The following is a 17,866-nucleotide window of genomic DNA, read 5'->3' as shown; positions in this document are numbered from 1 at the left end:
GCAGAAAGGGGGGGGGCATGGAGAGAGATTGGGGGAAGAGAAAAAAAGAGAAAGAGAGAGAAGAGAGTGGGAGAGAGAAAGGAAGGAAGGGGGGAGAGGAGGAATAAAGGGGTAAGGAGGAGAAGAAGAGAAAATAAAAGAATAGGAGGAAGGAAAGATAGGACTAAAGAAAACTCTAAATTTCTGGCTCAGAGTACCTTAAAAATAAGTCTTCTTTTCACAATTTATTTCCCTCTCCTCTGTGGCAAGAACAAAGTATCTTCCCAAACACTGAGTAAAACCTGAGTGCAGCCAATATGGAAGGAGTGGCACGGTAAATGAAAGGGCAAGGGTGGACTGGAGAGGGGAGCCCCGCCAGCCCTTGCCCTCAACATCTGGTGGGAGAGACATGCCAAGCACAACACTGTCTTGTTGGCAACTGTTTTGTCATTTAAAATTTGAACATTCCGCAGAGCTGAAGACCTTAAACAAAATTATAATCTGATATTCTTAAAAAAAAAAGTCTTGGGTAAAAAAAAAATTATGGCAGTTAATGAGCAATGAAATAAAAATTAGTTAAATAATTAGTTATTTTTGTCCATGTGGTATTGGATGGCTAATTGGAATAATATTTTCACTGGATTAACTGGTTTAGGTGGAAACAGAGTGGCCTTTTTGCCGGGTGAGATGTGAATGAGTTGCACTAGTCACTTTCAACCGGAACCTCAACTATCTTTCCAGCCCTGCTCTAAATAATTAAACAGATATTTATAATTTAAAATTAGTTCGGTTTAGTCAGTATGAGAGATTGAGCATCCTCTATCTTCTTACTAATTTGTATCACAGACAGTTTCCTCCAATTTATCTATCTTCCCCAATGAAGCAGCACTAAGGGTATAATTTTCTTAATTAGTTTAATTGGTTCATTGATAATAGTAGTGCAATGACTTACTTTGTAATTTATGCCTTTTATTGATGTGTATTTTTGAAAACTTGTCTAAGGGAGTAAGGAAAAGAAGGATGTAAAAGAGGAAGCAAGGAAATACATATATGTAGCTTCAGATGCACATCAAGCTGCTCACTAAAATAACTCTACGTGCTGTGAAACATTCCAGTCAAAGTGCTGTCCTCAGTCACAGGACGATTTGGTGAGGGATGTGCACTGGCTGGGAAAAGATCCAAACTCCTGAAATGTCAGATGCAGCTCCTCTAAGACATCATTTGCCTGGTCTGACAAGCACACAGAGAGGCAGCCGTGGAACAGCAATGCACTAGAAAGACAATGGACTGCAGGGAGACAGCCAGACAATTTCTTCCTCCTGTCTGTGACATCGCTCTGTCACCGAACATCGCTTGCTGTACCATTCGCTTGTTTTTCTCAGGCAGAAGCATGGAACATTGCCTGACTTGCTGCAGTTCGTTCTAGTCTATGAGTTCACAGCTAATAAACACAACAACCCTTTATGCTTCAAGGTGTTTGAGGCCTGGGCTGAGATCTAGATGTGAGCACTGCGCGGGAGGGGCCAGCCCTCTGAGGTCAAGGCCGTGCCTTGCAGTGCAGAATGGCTAGAAAGGGGGCCTGTGGAAGCAAATAGAAGGAAACAGCTGTGAGTGCCTCTGCTTGCAGTTCTGAGTTTTTCCCTGCGTTCGCAGAGAAACACACTCAGACATGAACATATATAAACACATAGGCTCAAAGAGCATAATGTATCAAGGAGGTGAGTTAGCAAAACGCCATCATCAGAAAGAGGATGGGATTTGGTGTGAGACAAATTATTACCCCAAACTAAGTTACCTCTTTCATTGCTGCTCAAAAGCTTGCTTGTTTTATTTGGGCTAACTTGGTGAGGAATGATTTCTAAACTTGGCAAAAGAAGATAGGGGAGAGGTGGGGAGGGAGCACATAAAAGGAGCTCCATGTACTGCCCAGGGCACATTTCCCAGTGCCTGTGAAGACTACAGCGGAGAGTCATTGATTTGGTAAAAATTAAACTTAAGGCTCCTCTTGCCCAGAGGACGGCCAAAGGAGAGCACCTGCAGTGGAGCTCTGAATCATTGAGATGAACCACGAAGCCTGTTAGGGTAGTACTCATTGGAAAGCTGAGCTCTCATTTTAGAATTTTATTTAAGCCAATAGAATATTCAAAGAGAAGATTTCATATTTTAAGCTTTGACCTTCAGATGACATAGCTGGGGGAGAGGGCTGTATGTGAGAGTCTGCGGACGCTCGAGTGAATGGAAGAGTACACCTCAGTGTCTGCATTACTGACGTGCGCAGTATTTTCCATGGTTTGTTTAGCGAATAAACAGCTAAGGCACGGGGTGTAGGAGAAAGAGCACAGACTCGGAATCCCGGCACTGCCATTTACTGTGTGTGTGACTCTCTAGGAGCCTTAGTTTCTGCAGGCTGAAAAAAAGAGACATTTACACATTCCTTGCAGAGCTGCAAGGGATAAATGAGATAATTTATACTAGGCAAACAATACATTTCCAGCTTGCGAACCATGTCAGCTTCCTTAATCCACAATAAAAAGCTCCAAAGTATTCTCAGTAAGTATATTTTACAGAAATGTCTGTTCTGTTTTAAATATGATGCCATCACTGAGCCATGCCCCAAACCCTCAAAGGTCACAGTCTAATCAAAACGGATCGTTTTTACACATGAGGCCATCACATTGTTGTCATTTCTGTATGCATGTGGCAAGTCCCTGGGGCTGTACTCTCAGGCTCCTCGAGCTCAATTAAAGCTGTTTTTGAAGACGGGGACTCTGAAATATGCATCTCAGAGCTTTTAAATGTCCTGTGATACCTACATTCCTTGCGTCACCAACATTTGATTTCGCACTTCAATCCTTTGCTTGAATTGGAGAAGGTACATATTACATAAAATACCACAACTGTCATAGTTCAAATATTTAGATTAACTGTAGACTAAAAAAAAAGTCTACTGAGGAACAAGTTAGTGGTTACTGCTTCTCAACTTCTTTTCTTTAAAGAAACAGAGTTCTAAAAAGTTCTAATTAGGGACAGTTTAAGAAATTTCAAACAGTTTAAGGTCAGAGATTCAGAAGCCTGAACTCTTCTTGTGAAAAATCAAAGTTACATAAAGATTGGGAAGATTAAAAAATAATTTTATCTAAAAACAGCTGAGGAGACAAAAGAGAAGTTCGATTGTGCCAATTGCTACTTAAGCAACATATGATTTAGTGCTTTATCTTTATTACTAAACTAATAAGAAACCATGTTATTTTTAGTCCTTGATTTGACTTTAAAAGATGAAAAATTATTAAAAATCACAAATACTATGGTATTAAAAAAATTTCCAACATAATACTCCATCATTTGGCTGATAAAAATAATCACTCCCATCAGAAGACTGTTGGACATTCCTTGTTTGGAAGGTGAACTTCAAGGAAAGTAGGACTTCTATTTCACTCGTCCTTCACAGGAGCATATAAATGTTAAATGATGAATTTAAGAGTCACTGAAATAATTTTTAAAAATATTTTCTTAGATTCCACATAAGCCTCATTTAAGGGAAGTGGCAGAAACTATCTCCCATTGCTGTTCTCTGTCTGTTGCAGTCTTTCTCAAGTCCAGCTGTGCACTGAAGTCACCTACGGCCATACCGACAAATTCTGGCCCAGGGGAAGTGATTGTTCCACTTCTTGGAAACATCCTTAAATGAGAGGACATGTGCTTTACTTTCTCCTTTTCCTTCTAGTTGAATGTATTGTGGGGACATGAGAGCTGAAGCTGGTGTAGCTGTTTGCCTTATAAGGTTGATTTTGAAATAAGGTCACGCACATCGGATCAATAAGGCAGGGTGTGGGCCCTGGCACCATGCTGGGTGATGCCAGCCATGGTCCGCCCAACTGTAGGCTTTAACTAGAGAGAGAAATAAACTTCTATCTTGTTCAAACCACCATTATGTCAGTTTTTTTCTTTTTCTTTTTCTCTTACTCTTGGCAGATACTGGCCCTAATGTGATACAAAGGTCTTAACAAAATTTGTACTCAGTCACACTTCCCTGCCAAGCTGGTCAAGTTAGGCCATGAATGAGATTTACAAGGTTTACTAGTTTCTTTCTCTGTATGTTTTTCACTTTAATTTCTCTCCAAGCTAAATCTTACTTGTTCTTTGTTTCTAACCCCAGTCATGAATGCTCTCGAATTTCTCCCACTTTCCTATATCCCAATGGTAATTATTTTCTGCACCTCTTTTATTCCAAGATTTCAATAATCAGTTCAAATAATAATTGAATCCTGAATGACTATCTATCCTAGGCTTCTGATTCTATGAAGCTTTTTATATTTCCCTACATAGATTTAGGTTTCTAGAGAGCAAGGATGTGTATTTCTTTAAATTTTCCAAATTACAGTGCAGGTACATGTTATATGCTTGATAATACGTTATTTACTAAATGGAAGAAATACCTAAAATGTACTTTCTTTTTTTGGGCTTATATACCAACACAATCCCCGCTCTCCCTCCAACCATTAATAATTAAGAAATATGTGCATATATTTATAGTCAAATATACATAGTCAGTGAATGGAGGTGAGTTGAATAACCAAAAATAAAGTTGGTGTAATAGTTTAAAAACAAAAGCCATTTAGGAGTGACATGTTTTTGCAACATTAAATATTCCTATAATAAATAATTATTATGATGAAAATTTAACAACCTAAAATCTCTTCTGTAAATGATCATTATGAATATGACATTGGTGTGAGACTTCAGTATATTTGATTTCTCTTTTTAATTAAGAATAATTGTTTTCCTTTTTAATGCATTTTTCCAAGAGCATATATAATGTCAGCTACTATAGTATGAGCTCTGATTCTTTAAAATGTATTCTTATTTCAAACTTTTTTATAAATAAATATTTAATAAGTCCTTTCTATGTATGAGACACCATGTTAAGCATGGAAGAACAAACACATGAATTAAACGAGATCCTTGCCTTTATTTTGCATGTAATTTCTACTTACCTGAAGTAGATGCAGTTGGGAAGCATCTACTCAAAGGTTATCTGTTTTTTTTTTTTTAATTAAAGCTTTTGACAAATTACCCTAGTTAGATGACAGGTGCCAAAAAAGACAAAATACAGCAGCTGTAAGTGGACTCACACATACACACAGAAATGCAGGCAGACACACACTTGCACTTGACTATCAATTTATAAAAATGATTGTCTCACAATTATAAGATATAACCATGCAAACACATTCCTCCTTATTTAATCAACTTTGATTAGTTCCCTCCACAGGAGACAGAATTATCTAACATAAAATATGATGCAATTTTTGTAAAAAGTTGCAAAGTACAAAAGGCGAAATCTCACTATTAGTCATTTCCTTGGCATTTCTATGCAATATAAAGTATATAGAAATCAACTGGAAACAGAATATATAATATCCCCAAAATTGTATACTTTAAAGTTCACTGTTAAAGACTAGGGATTTGCTTGAGGCAGTAATATTTACCACTTTCATTTTGCTAAGATATTGCTGATCAATTACTGAGCAGCTAAGAAGAAAAGATGCAGACTTACTTCGATACTGAAGTACCCTCTGTCAACATAGTCCCCTAAGAAGAGGTAGCGAGTGTTGGCAGGAGATCCCCCCACTTCAAAGAGCTTCATCAAGTCGAAGAATTGTCCATGGATGTCCCCACAAACTGAAAGGAACAAAGAAAATTCATTTTATGGTCGCATTATGTTAAGACTCTGAATTAGATAATAAAATTACAGACTTCTAGAGTCAGAAGGAATTTAGAGTTCATCTAGCCAAAACAACAAAGTGAGACAGAGATTCCAAAGTTAACTTGTGGCAGACCTGGCTTCAGCATCCAGGTCTATCAATTCACAGATTAAGTGAAAAAATAAAGAAAACAATAACAATAATGGCTATTACTTGCTGTGCAATTAATAATTCTACACCAGACACTGTGCTAAGAAATTTATACACATTTTGTAATTTAATACCAACAATGTCATGGCATAGGTTTTCCTTCCACAGAGAAGAGATGAGGCAAAGAGAGGCTCAGGTATTTGACATGATCTATATTCTGAAGTCTGAATATATAGCTACTACATGTGATTGCCTCCTAAACAAAAAGAAATGCCGATACACAGTATAAAAACCATATTTCACTGAAATGTAACATGTCATCAATTATAAAACACATCATTATTTTATGTACCAGTAAGAAAGAAAATAATTCCAATTAAATTTAAATTTGTGTTAAAAAAGAGCATTTTTATAAGATGTATTCTAATACCAGATGCTAAAATTTCAAAAATAATTGTGAAATGAAAAAAATCCTGTAAAACAGTACAAAAATTACTGGAATTGAAGTTTCTTAACTTTCTCACTTCTTTTAAACCAAAATTCTTAAGAGCTACGTATCTCTCTTTTTAAAAACCACATATTCAATATTTACTATTTCATTTACTACTTTTAAAGCCCTAAAAAAATAATTAACTCCATTATGGTTATGTGGCCAGGTAAGATCACCGCTAACAATGAATGATCCAGAGCTTCCACTCAGATTTGCCTAATTGAAAGATTTTTGCTGATATAACCGTCATGTTATATCTTTGATTTTTTTATATGGCTTACATATGTGTATGTATATATACTTCATATTTTAAACAGTTTTGTGTTTGAATGATGAGTGTGATGTGGCTGTTTCTTGAACACGAAGAGGTTCACAGAATGAATGAATCAGAGAACAAGAAATCAGGAGGCCAAGGATGCTCTCTCAATATACTCTATGCTGCAATCACAAGCAAGGCATGGAAATGTTTTAAACTTCATTCCTTTATCTGATGAAAATTGATAGAATGGAGAATAAGTCAAAGGAATTTATTGGTGAAAAAACTGTAAGACAATGGATGAATAAAAACGTATCCTTCCACTTTTGAAATACTATCACATTAGAAGATCGCTTACAAATAATTTTTTTTATTCCTCAGTTGACTATTTTGCAAATGGGTCCTTATCCTGGATTAGTGAGGAATTTGGTTTTTGAGAGACATACCATGTACTTTCTTGTAATATTCTAACCAAAGGGAAAGAAAGAAAGAGCAACAAGTGTCGTGGTTCAAACACTGCTGGGCACAGATGCCAGTACCCACTTTGGAGGAGACTTGCATTCCTGCATTTAGAACTGCAAAAACTGATGTAAATAAAAAAAGTAACAGAACAACTAAAAATTAAGTAGATAATAAAACAATTCTTAAAACTAACATGGGCTAGTAACAATAAAACTAATAAGAAATCCACTTAAAAGACTGAATTAGCCCATCATGCATGATCACATTTTAAAAAGGCAAGGATAAAGCTTATTAGTTAGTAAGTAATAAGATAATTCACCTTGATTTATTCTTGGAAATTATGGTTGGTATAGCTTACTTATCACAAGTTTCTCTAAAATTGTAGGAAGTTTTACACCTGCCATGTGTATATTTCAAAACCAGGAATCACAAATAAAGGTTTGGCTGGAAACTAAGCCTTTCTTCACATGCCCTTCATTATGTTCAGAAGTTGAAGGAAGGAATTTCAGGGAAAGAAGGTATGAAGTAGAGCGTTTAAATGTGAATGCCTGTGACCATGAATTTTTGCTGCTGGCCCTCTCTCATCTATCAGAGGAACAAGGGTCAATCATGGGATAAGGCTCAGGTAAAACATGAAACCAGATGATGGAGTAGGATGGAGGAGTCAAGCATTATTTGGAAATTTGTATTATAGTGGCAAATGTAATAATCATATTTTTAGGCTACTATTAAGGAGCCCCTAAGTCAAAGTGGTAGTATCAAAGCCATTAGAGGCAGTGTGGCACAGCATTTAATGGCCCGGACTCTGGAGCCAGACAGTCAGGTTCCAGTGCTACTTACTACCTGAGTGACTTTGGGTAAGTTACTCAACTCCTTTGAGCCTCAACATATTCATCTATAAAATGGGGTGACACTGGTACCTTACCTTACTGGGCTATTGTGAGACTTAAAGGTATCAATGATGTAATGGGATTAGAAGAGTTCCTGGAACCTGATATGAACCTGATAAATGATATGTCAAAGTGGTATTTCATTTCAAGATAGTTGCATCTAAAATAGCAAGGTCCCAGAAAGAATGGGACGCTTGTGCTTGGGTCTGGAGAAGGGAGAACCAGAGCATCTTCTGGAGTGTCTTCTTCACCTTTCTTCCCCTCCCAGCCTCTCTTTCTATTTTGATTCCTCCATTTCAATTCCTGGCTATGGCTAAAAATTCAAGGATCAGTAATTTTTATATCTCCATGTCAAAGACAAGTAGAAAGACATTAATTCAGGTTGTGGACCATGGGTTAGGAATTAAGTGATTTTAGCAACTGACATACAACTGCAATGTAATCTGAACAGAATGACACAATTTTATAAATAAATGGGCTCTAGACAATGCAAATATTAAGGATTTCTTTTGTTGGAGTACAAAAGTACATTTTCATGAATGCAATTTTATAAAAACTGAAAAGTAAGCTTTCTTTCTGGCCTAACTTTGTGTTAAGAGATAATCTCAATGATTGACAAGATCAGCACAATTACTGGACCTTGGCTTGATGATAGTTAAAACAGCAGAGAGCAACTGCTGTAAACCTGGCATGGAAAACTAAATACCCTGAAATCTGATACCTGTATGACAGCCACATTATCACTAACTTTACCTTAGAACAGCCACACAATTCAAATCATACTTTTATAGTAAGGATCGCTTATGATAGTGTCAGAAAGGGAAAGCAACTTGTACATGTAATCATAAAAAATATTAAAAGTCCAACAAAAGGAAACATTTTGAGTTTATTTTTGTGTATGGTGTAAGGGAGTGTTCTAGCTTCACTGATTTACATGCTGCTGTCCAGTTTTCAATAACTCAAATATATATATACCTGAAAAATGGAGATATCTTATTAGGAGGTTTAAGGAGTTTCCTGATCAGTTTAAGATAAAGCTATTTATCTTTTTTTTAAATCATTTATCATTTATTTAGCCACCATTCTATTTCCCTTCTTGTTCACTAGACACCAGTCTTCTCTATTTTGAATAAGCCGTTTCTTTCTTCCTTGTATTTTCACAGGTTGACTCCTTTTCATCCAATTCGTCTCACCTACACGTCACTAGTGTAAGGAGGTCTTTCTTGACCACTCTACATAAAGGACCTACCTCTCTCCTAAATCACCCTTCTTCCCATCAACTTGTATTACTTCACAGTATTTATGATCAGGAATTATCTAGATGATTCATTAGCATGCTTGTTTCTTCCCTGATTCTTCCCATTGGAATATAACCTGTATGAGGCATAGAGCCTGTGTGAAGCTGTCAGTCTGGCTCGCTGTAATCCCCGTGTGGAGAACAGCACCTACCACCCAGTAGGTGCACGAGAAACGTGCCATCCTAGGATGCTTTCCCTGAGCTTGTGCTGTGCTTAACTTGGAAATCCATTAACTAAGAAGTCAAGATTCTAAGAAGCCCTTGGGACTGACAGAGCTGGACACAGGTCTGTGGGTTTGTTCTGGTGAAACTGAAGGTATTCAACTTGTCTGAGATGGTACTTCTCTAGAGCTTTTGATATAGCACATGGCAAGATAGGTAGAATGTGGGACCTCTGTGCATCTCATGGTGGTTTCTTTACCTGGTTTTACATCAGAAACACTTGGGGAGATTTTGAAACTACAGATTCCTGGGTCCTGTATCAGAATCCACAGAGACGTATATTTATAACAAGCTCTTAGATGATTCATATCTGGTCAGTGCAACTAAACAGACCTATGCTTTTGACCCTGTCTTAGCACACTCAGCTCTCATTCCACAGGGGTCATATGTGGGGGAGATACACATTAGAAAGGCAACTTCTTTCAATGCTAATTTCAAGTTGGTGTGAGATTCGAATTTCCCACATTTGAAAGGATAATATTGAAGTGATTGTTTGATAGAGTCTAGCAGAGAGGGAAGAATCTAAGAAAAGTGATAAAGAGAAATTTTATTTGTACAGTTGAACGTGGCTATTGCTCAGAACTTGTGCACTTCAGAATTCAGATAAAGGATTTATTCCAAAGTTCTAATATTTGGGAACATTCACCATTTTGATATTAAACATCAGGGACAAAGTGATCACCAGACTGAGATACCCACACTTAGGTACCCAAGAGGGTGGAGGGTGGGGTCAGGGCATCACATAGAAGGCAGGCTACCTCTGTGAGATGGTAAGAGAAAAGTATAGCCAGGTAACCTTCACACTGTGTGATGCCATGGCCCCCACCTTCCATCCTCGTGGATACCAAAGACACTGGTGTCCAAAGAGAATCAAGTACAAGGGCCAGCTAATGAGGCAAACCATTTGCTTGGTTGCTCCCAGCCTCCAGCTCCCCATGAGGCAAGATCCTTTCATCTCCAATATCACCTGGTTTTAACCGCATTTCTAGAAGAATTAGGCTTTGACAAGTTCTATTATACTTTCAAGGCAAGCTCATTCTTCACCAACATACCCCTGCTTCCCACGTTCCCCAGCTTCCCATTATCTGTTTCTTATTCCCAGTGGAACACTGCTGGTGGGCAGGGTACTCAACAAGGAGCCAGCTCTGAAAGACCTATGATATTGAAAAAGCACCAAAAACACAGGAGCACAGTACGGGTAATAAAAGCACTCCTAGTCTCTATGAAAATATCCATCCATCTGGATGAACACAAAAAAATGATTATTACCAGAATTGTACATATTTCCATCAGAATGTATAGTTGTGGCATTTAATGAAATCAATACATCAAAGATAGCGAAGTAAAACACAAGGGTTTTTCCTGGACCATGGCTACCTTCATCCATTAGCGCCCTGCTGTGCTACAACATGCTGGTTATTTTCCCAGTGAGATGCAGTCCCTCCATCTGTTTTCATATTGGACAAGCAAGAACTACCAGTTACGCTGAGAGGTCAAATCTCTTTGTTGAGAAAGTGGTGACATTGTCATTATCTTCTTTTTTCTTTCTCTAAGCGAGGTGACCAAGTGGTTTTGAATGTGGCTGTTCCAACATCCTCAATACAACCAAATGATGCAAAAGGGACCAACAACTTGAGATGCTCACATTTATTACTTTTCTCTCTTCTACTATTAGGAAATACATAAATTATGCCTAAATAACCAACTACTAACTAATTCCTAGGCAAACCATTACTTTTGAGTAATTGTCTTTTAATATTGCTTTCCCCAGCCACCACTCAGTGCCTCTTAAACCCACGGTAAATAAAAATTTATTGGAAATGATTCTCACACATTAGTGGTGCCAACAACTTTTGATCTAAGTTTTCTAAAGAGAAGGACAGAATTTTGATGGGGGAAACAGAAAATAACATACAGAAAGGATTTGTCTTTATTTCTTAGGAAAGAAAATAACTTTTATTTCTAATATTAATGCTAGAGAGCTAGTTACTAACTTTTGAGATCACAAACTTAGGGGGTTTAAGTTATAAATACAAATATAAATATAAATATAAATAGTGTGTATGTGTGTGGAGAAGGAATTATTTGGAGATTAGTGGTCAGTGCAGCAATTAGGGAGTCATTAAACAAGTTCGAGACGTTACTCACTGTAAGATTACAGCTAAGTGGTGCTAAAGAGAAACAGCAATAAATAGCAGGGGCAGTAACAAGGGGTTCTTTGTAGTTAGCTGAGAAAGCTCTTGGGATCGACCGACTGGACAATGAAGCAGCACAGGGCGAGTCTAAGAGTCCCTGGCACACTGCTAAGGAGAGAAGATAATGGCTAGCACACTGAGGCAGACAGCCCCTTGAGAAGATAACGTCTGAGGACGGAAGACAAGTTGGAAAGATAACCACAACTGGGAACAAGCCTATGCCATGTGTCTCCTGACTGCCAGAAACAGCGGTTTCTGGTGTTCAAAACAACAACCATGCATATAGTATATGTAATCAAATATGCATGTTTAATTTAGTGACCCTGCAAGCAAGTATACTCATATTATAATTTAATCATTTTCCAAAGAATTCCATTGTTTTAAAATTCACATTGGCCACTAAATTGCTACAGGAGAAAACGTAAAGAATAGACAGTACTGAACATATTAGGATGAAGTCCCAATTTAATTGCTATACAGTTGGTAGCTTGAAAAGAACTCTGATAAAGCTGTCACCCTGAGTGGAAGGCATATCAACAAATGTAAAATAAAATATATACTTTCACATAAAACTATATAGAATAGCGTTGAATTAATGCTCAAACTTAAACACATTTGGCCCTGTCTGCTTGCCTGGATAGAAAGAAATCATCAAAGAACATCATTGGGTCAACTTTTGACTGATATTAAGCAAAAATTTTATAATGTCATAGAATTCCAGATTAAAAACGTTTCCAGAAATTAGAGTGCCAGGGGACAGAGGAGTAAGTGTTCAAAAACAAACAGATCAACAACAACAAAAAAATCAGTCAAACAAACTGCAGAAAAAAATAGATTTTTGATGGACCAGTATTTCACAATTGCAACAATATCATGATTTAGAAGTCAAGTGCTTTTAATTCTTGACTCACTATTAATTTTCTATAAAGGCCTTTTAGTTCCTCCAAAAGACTGACTTTTATCATCTTGGAAGACTTGCATGAAGTAGAATAACTTCCTCTACAAGATTTTCCAGTTCATGCTAAACTAACAGATTGTAATTTGTCTTTCAGAAAAGACATTACTGAATTGCTAAGCAATTTTCACCATTAGAGTTCTACTCTACTTTCAGCTTCATTTACTTCAACCCAGTATTTTTTTCCGTATTAGCCACATTTTCCCAAGACAATAAAATTTCTAATGTTAAGGAACTAACATTATGTCTCATTCTCAGCATGAGAGGATTAACTTACTGAATTTATTGGTTTGGTTTTTGAATCCTTTATCTGCTACAGCTTTTTCTTTTCCAAAATCTGCAATTTTGCAGAGAACAATCTTGCATTTAGAGGTTTTGTTAGAGGTTAAACACAGTAGGGACCACAATTACATATCTGTTTCCCCACATTGATAATTCAGGCTTATGTAACTTTAGTGGATAAGTTCAAGTACAAACCACCCAGCCAGAATATGTGTGGTTCATTAGCAGAATGTGTCAACTTTGGAAAGCAGGCAATTACTGAGATACAAGTGAGCTTTATTACAGCAGTCACCATACATCTAGAAGTCTTCATCAACTGCAAAATAAGTTAACCCAGAAAAAAATAACAGGGGTCTAATTCACCAAAGAGGTACACTTCAAAACAATTAATATTTTCCTTACAATGAATATTATTTTTCAAATGTTATACATGTATTAGGTAATTTATAAAACAAAAAATATAAATTCTTTAATAGGACACAAAGTTTGATAGTATAAAACAATAATGAAATATCTCTAAATCAAATTAAAATTCGCTTAATGCTGACATTTCAAGGATTTTAAAAGAAAAAATAACACTATGAAATTAAACACAAACAATAATAACACTAGTATAGATTAATAACAAGAATTTCAAACACTTCCTTTATATTTATGATGCTATTTTAAAAGATAAATAAACTTTTAGCCAGTGTTAATGAGAAATGTAACATAACAATTGAAAAAACAAGAATGGAATACACTGTAGATTAGGAAAGATAATAAAATCAAAACAACTCAGTACTAAATATAAATACTTCACGACTCCCTTAAATCTCGGTTTATAACTATGCTTAGATGGAAAGAAACTAGAATAGTCTGCATTTTAAAACTATTTTACAGCATGACCAAGCATACACAGAACTATGGTATACCTACAAGTGTATTCCAATCAATAGAAAAATTAAATACTGAGCCATTTTTTTCATTGTAAAGATGAGTATTCTCACCACTGAGATTATTTTTTATTTTGTTTACTGGAAGAACTTAATTTATTGAATAAGAATGTATTTGTTCCATCTGTTATCACTATTTTTCCATTTCAGCACCAAACCTGATTTTAACAAGATGCTTAACCATTGAAGATTCATAATAGCATGAAATTAGTCAGTCATGGCTGTGACACCTATAGATCGTAACAATGAGTGAATATGTACAGTGCTTACAGCATTATGTAGTTAAATTTAGTCCTCACTCTGTTCTGTGTCTAGGTTTGAATGGTTCAACTACTGGTTACTTGATACGTGGATTTATTTACAGTATGTAGTTCACGAACCCTTGACTGTCATCACCAGGCAATCAAGAGGACTGGATGAATTATGAGATTTCAGCTAAATATAAACAAATTTGATAATGTATGTACTTATGTGTATTTATTGATAAATAAGACTGTACTCTTCAGTTTTTGAAATACTGATGCCAAGTTTCAAATTCCACGAACTCCCTCCAAGACCCTGAAAGCTGGACTCTCATTTTGGGAACCAGATGTGGGGGTTACAGATCTATGCCTTAGCTTTCTCATCTTGCACCTTCCAAACCTGTATTCCTGGAGCTTTTTAAATTTTAAAACTGTCTGGTAGCTGTAGCCACAGTACCCTTTCAGTTCTGGCACTTTCCTGGACGTGTTATTTCTTCCTGGCTGAGAGGCAGCAGAGTGTAATGGTTAAGAACACGGTCTATGAAGCTCAACTGCTCAGTCTCAGAAGTGCTGTTTGTGAGTTTTGTATATGTGTGTTCCTCCTGATGGACCTTAATCAGTCAGCTGGGGCTTTTTACTTAATCATTTTCTTATTAATTCTCCCTGAATCAGCTTTGCCATCTCAAGAAAGCATGGGCTCTTCCCATCTGCTGTTCGCACTCTCCTTACACAGTCACACTCTATTTTTTACTACAGTTCTTTAGGCTTTGATCATGTTGCCCTGTAAACCTCCACTTGTCTAACTCGAAAAAAATACTTAATCTTTGTAGGAAGCCTCAGACACCTCATCTATAAGGAGCTTCATAATACACCTCTTAAAAGTAAGTGTTGTTTCAATTAAATGAAATAATATAAGGGAGAAAAGAGCTCAGCACACTCACTGTGGCACATGGAATGCCCTGACACAAGATGAAAGGGTAGCTGCGGTGGCTGTTCCGGAAGTCAGCTCCCTAAGAAACGGCTTTGCCAGATTTAGATAGATGGTCTAAGGATCTGTAGTCAATGTGGACATAAATAAAACATATAAAAATTGTTTTATTTTCTTCCACTTTTCCTCCAAATGCATGCTATCATATGTTGAAAGCTGTTAAGGTTGAAATCAAATACACCAGGTCTCATGCTCCACAATTTCCATTTGCTACGAGCGAAAATGCCTCCAAATGGCTTTAGCGATATTACCACCCTTTTGGAGAGCAGCAGCAGCACCACGACGAGTTTCCAGTTAGTCTCATTTTCTTTTGTAGCAAAGCTCATTTACAAGAGCACTCTGTTCCTTGGCTGTGTAATGATAGTAATGTTTTAAAAGCCAAAAGTGACTTAGTAAATAGAAGAAATGTAAGGTATTTCACCAAATGGATTTCTAAAAAAAAACTCTTCTTAGATTTCTGGAAAACTCAGTTAAGAAAAATCTTCTAAGCAGGAAAAAAGTGAGTCATCTCTTGTACTTATGGTTCTCTTCAAATTTTGACAATTTAAAAGATTATTTTGTTTTTAATATTTCAAAAACTTAAGGAGAGCAATCTAATGATATTTAATTCTGAAGTCCACATAGTTATCACTAATTTGACAATTACAGGCAGTGGGAATATTAGTGCAAGGGTTTTTGCCCATCGTTGACTTTCAAGTGGTCGGCTCTATTTACGTCTGCTAGTAATAAGTGCTATTCCTAAAAGAGAATACGCAAATGAGCTGATGGGGAGAAGGATTAAGCTGATTATATGCTACCATTTCATCAGTAAAAATGTTTGTTTGTTATAGGAGGCATATTTGGAAATGGCATTTTTAATTCTTAATTGAGCAATTATTAAAAAATATATGAACCACACAGACATGTTAGAACACACTCATTTGAAAGTTAGTTCAGAAAAAAATATCTCCTGGAAAATAATTCTGACGAATGCAATAAGCTTATTTTTTAATTCTGCCAAGATTTCCTTAATATATCTATCCTTTTCCTGTCTATCTTTCATTAAGCAGATATTCCAGAATATCTGGAAAAAAATGAATAAAACATTGAAACACATTTACTAAATGCACTGTATTAAAGTAATAAATAAATAACATCAAAGATTAATTTTTACTTGTGTTCAATTATACTGGGACAATGATGAAATGGAAGGCGTGGAACTCAGTCTCAAGGACTTTAGGGCATACTTGAGCAGACATACATACACAAAATGGTATTAAAAATTATTGGCTTCCTGACATCAGAGTATTTCCCTCTCCATCCTGAAACTTCTGAACACTGACTCATGGTCAAGAAAGATGGGTTTAAGACTTAGGTCTCCCATACGGGCAAATCATTTCGTTGTCTGTTTACTATCTGTCAAATTTCTTAACAGAGGGAGGAACATATATGGTTTTTCTAAAAATAAATGTCAAATTACAGATACTTTATATTTACTTCTAGTAATGATGTTTTTAGTTTGAAATTTCAAGTTATATTAAGAAAAGGTTTAATATTGTTCTGTTTATCCAGAAGGGGCATCAATTTAAAATGTTCAAAACTTGTACTACGTTATTTCAAATTTCTATGTCAGAACAATATTCACTCAATTGAAGACTTCTATATAGAGCTGATTATATTCCATCCGCGGTGATACAAACCAACAATTTTGTTCATCTTTGTGATATAAGTAGGGGTTACAATTACCGAAACTGACTGAAATCATAGCATCAAGAAAGTCTTTGTAGACTCTCAACATTTACATATGTGCTTGTCTCCAATTTGAACATTCATCACGTCTCATGTTTCTTGTTTCTTCAGCATTTGACACATATCCAATTAAGTTCTGCAAAAATCATGTTTTCCTAACATGTTATATATGGCGTATAGGTGAGTGATTGTGGCAAATTAACGCAGGTGTTTGGAAAACAGAGAATACCTGCTGATAACTCATGATAACTTGTGATTCATTAGTAATCATAGTTTTAAATTTAGTTTAATTCTCATCAATTAAAAATGATGAATGCTTGTTACATATTTGAATTGCTAAAAAGACCAATCAGAATTATCAATCAACTCTTTGTCTTTCCCTTGACAAAATACAAAACAAGGCAAAACAAAACAACCCTGAATAACATGTTCATAATGTGTTTGGTAAGTTATTAAACTAGGTGATTTTTACTAGGAAAAAGTTTGTTTTATACCATCACGTAATTTCTGGTTGCATTTCCTCATTTCATTGAATTTCCCAGAAATCTCTCCATCTTCTATATTCTTTGTTTAATGTATTTTAAACAAAATTTTAAGGTTCTTAATACATAAGCTGTCTTTAAATATGAAACTTCTTTGTTACTAGTCATGTCACAAATTGAACTACATTTTACAAAATAACACTTGGGTTCTCCTATCATGGTTTGACACTTTTTATAGGGAGTCATAGTTCAGACAGGACAAATCATCTATAATCCTAAATAATGGCTAATTTACTTTGGGATATTTTATTCAGCCTTAGTTAGCAGGTAGTAAGTACCTCCTATGTGATAGGTGCTATGGACAATTGAAAACTAGTCATTATTAACACTGCATGATACCACTTATATGTGGAATCTAAAAAAAAAAAAAGAAGACACAAATTAACTTATTTACAAAACAGAAACAGACTCACAGACAGAAAACAAACTTACGGTTACCAGGGGGAAAACGGAGTAGGAAATTCAAAATTTGTAGATATTAACGATTACATATAAAATAAACAACAAGTTTCTACTGTACAGCACAGGAAATTACATTCAACATCTTG

General features: G+C 36.0%; 1 protein-coding gene across 2 annotated transcripts in view; it reads right to left on the bottom strand.

Annotated features, from left to right (window-relative positions):
- PPP3CA (protein phosphatase 3 catalytic subunit alpha) overlaps positions 1-17,866 on the bottom strand; it is a 287,229-nt gene that overhangs the window by 69,531 nt on the left and 199,832 nt on the right. For both annotated transcript variants that reach the window (XM_006208923.4, XM_072939945.1), the window contains exon 3: positions 5,537-5,661. In XM_006208923.4, the coding sequence (XP_006208985.1) occupies positions 5,537-5,661 (125 nt within the window). The remainder of the gene's footprint in view (positions 1-5,536; positions 5,662-17,866) is intronic.

The sequence above is a fragment of the Vicugna pacos genome, chromosome 2, assembly GCF_048564905.1.
Source record: "Vicugna pacos chromosome 2, VicPac4, whole genome shotgun sequence".
In the NCBI taxonomy this organism is placed as follows: domain Eukaryota; kingdom Metazoa; phylum Chordata; class Mammalia; order Artiodactyla; family Camelidae; genus Vicugna; species Vicugna pacos.
Note: the sequence above shows the minus strand (reverse complement) of the source record. Positions and strands in the feature narration are given on the sequence as shown.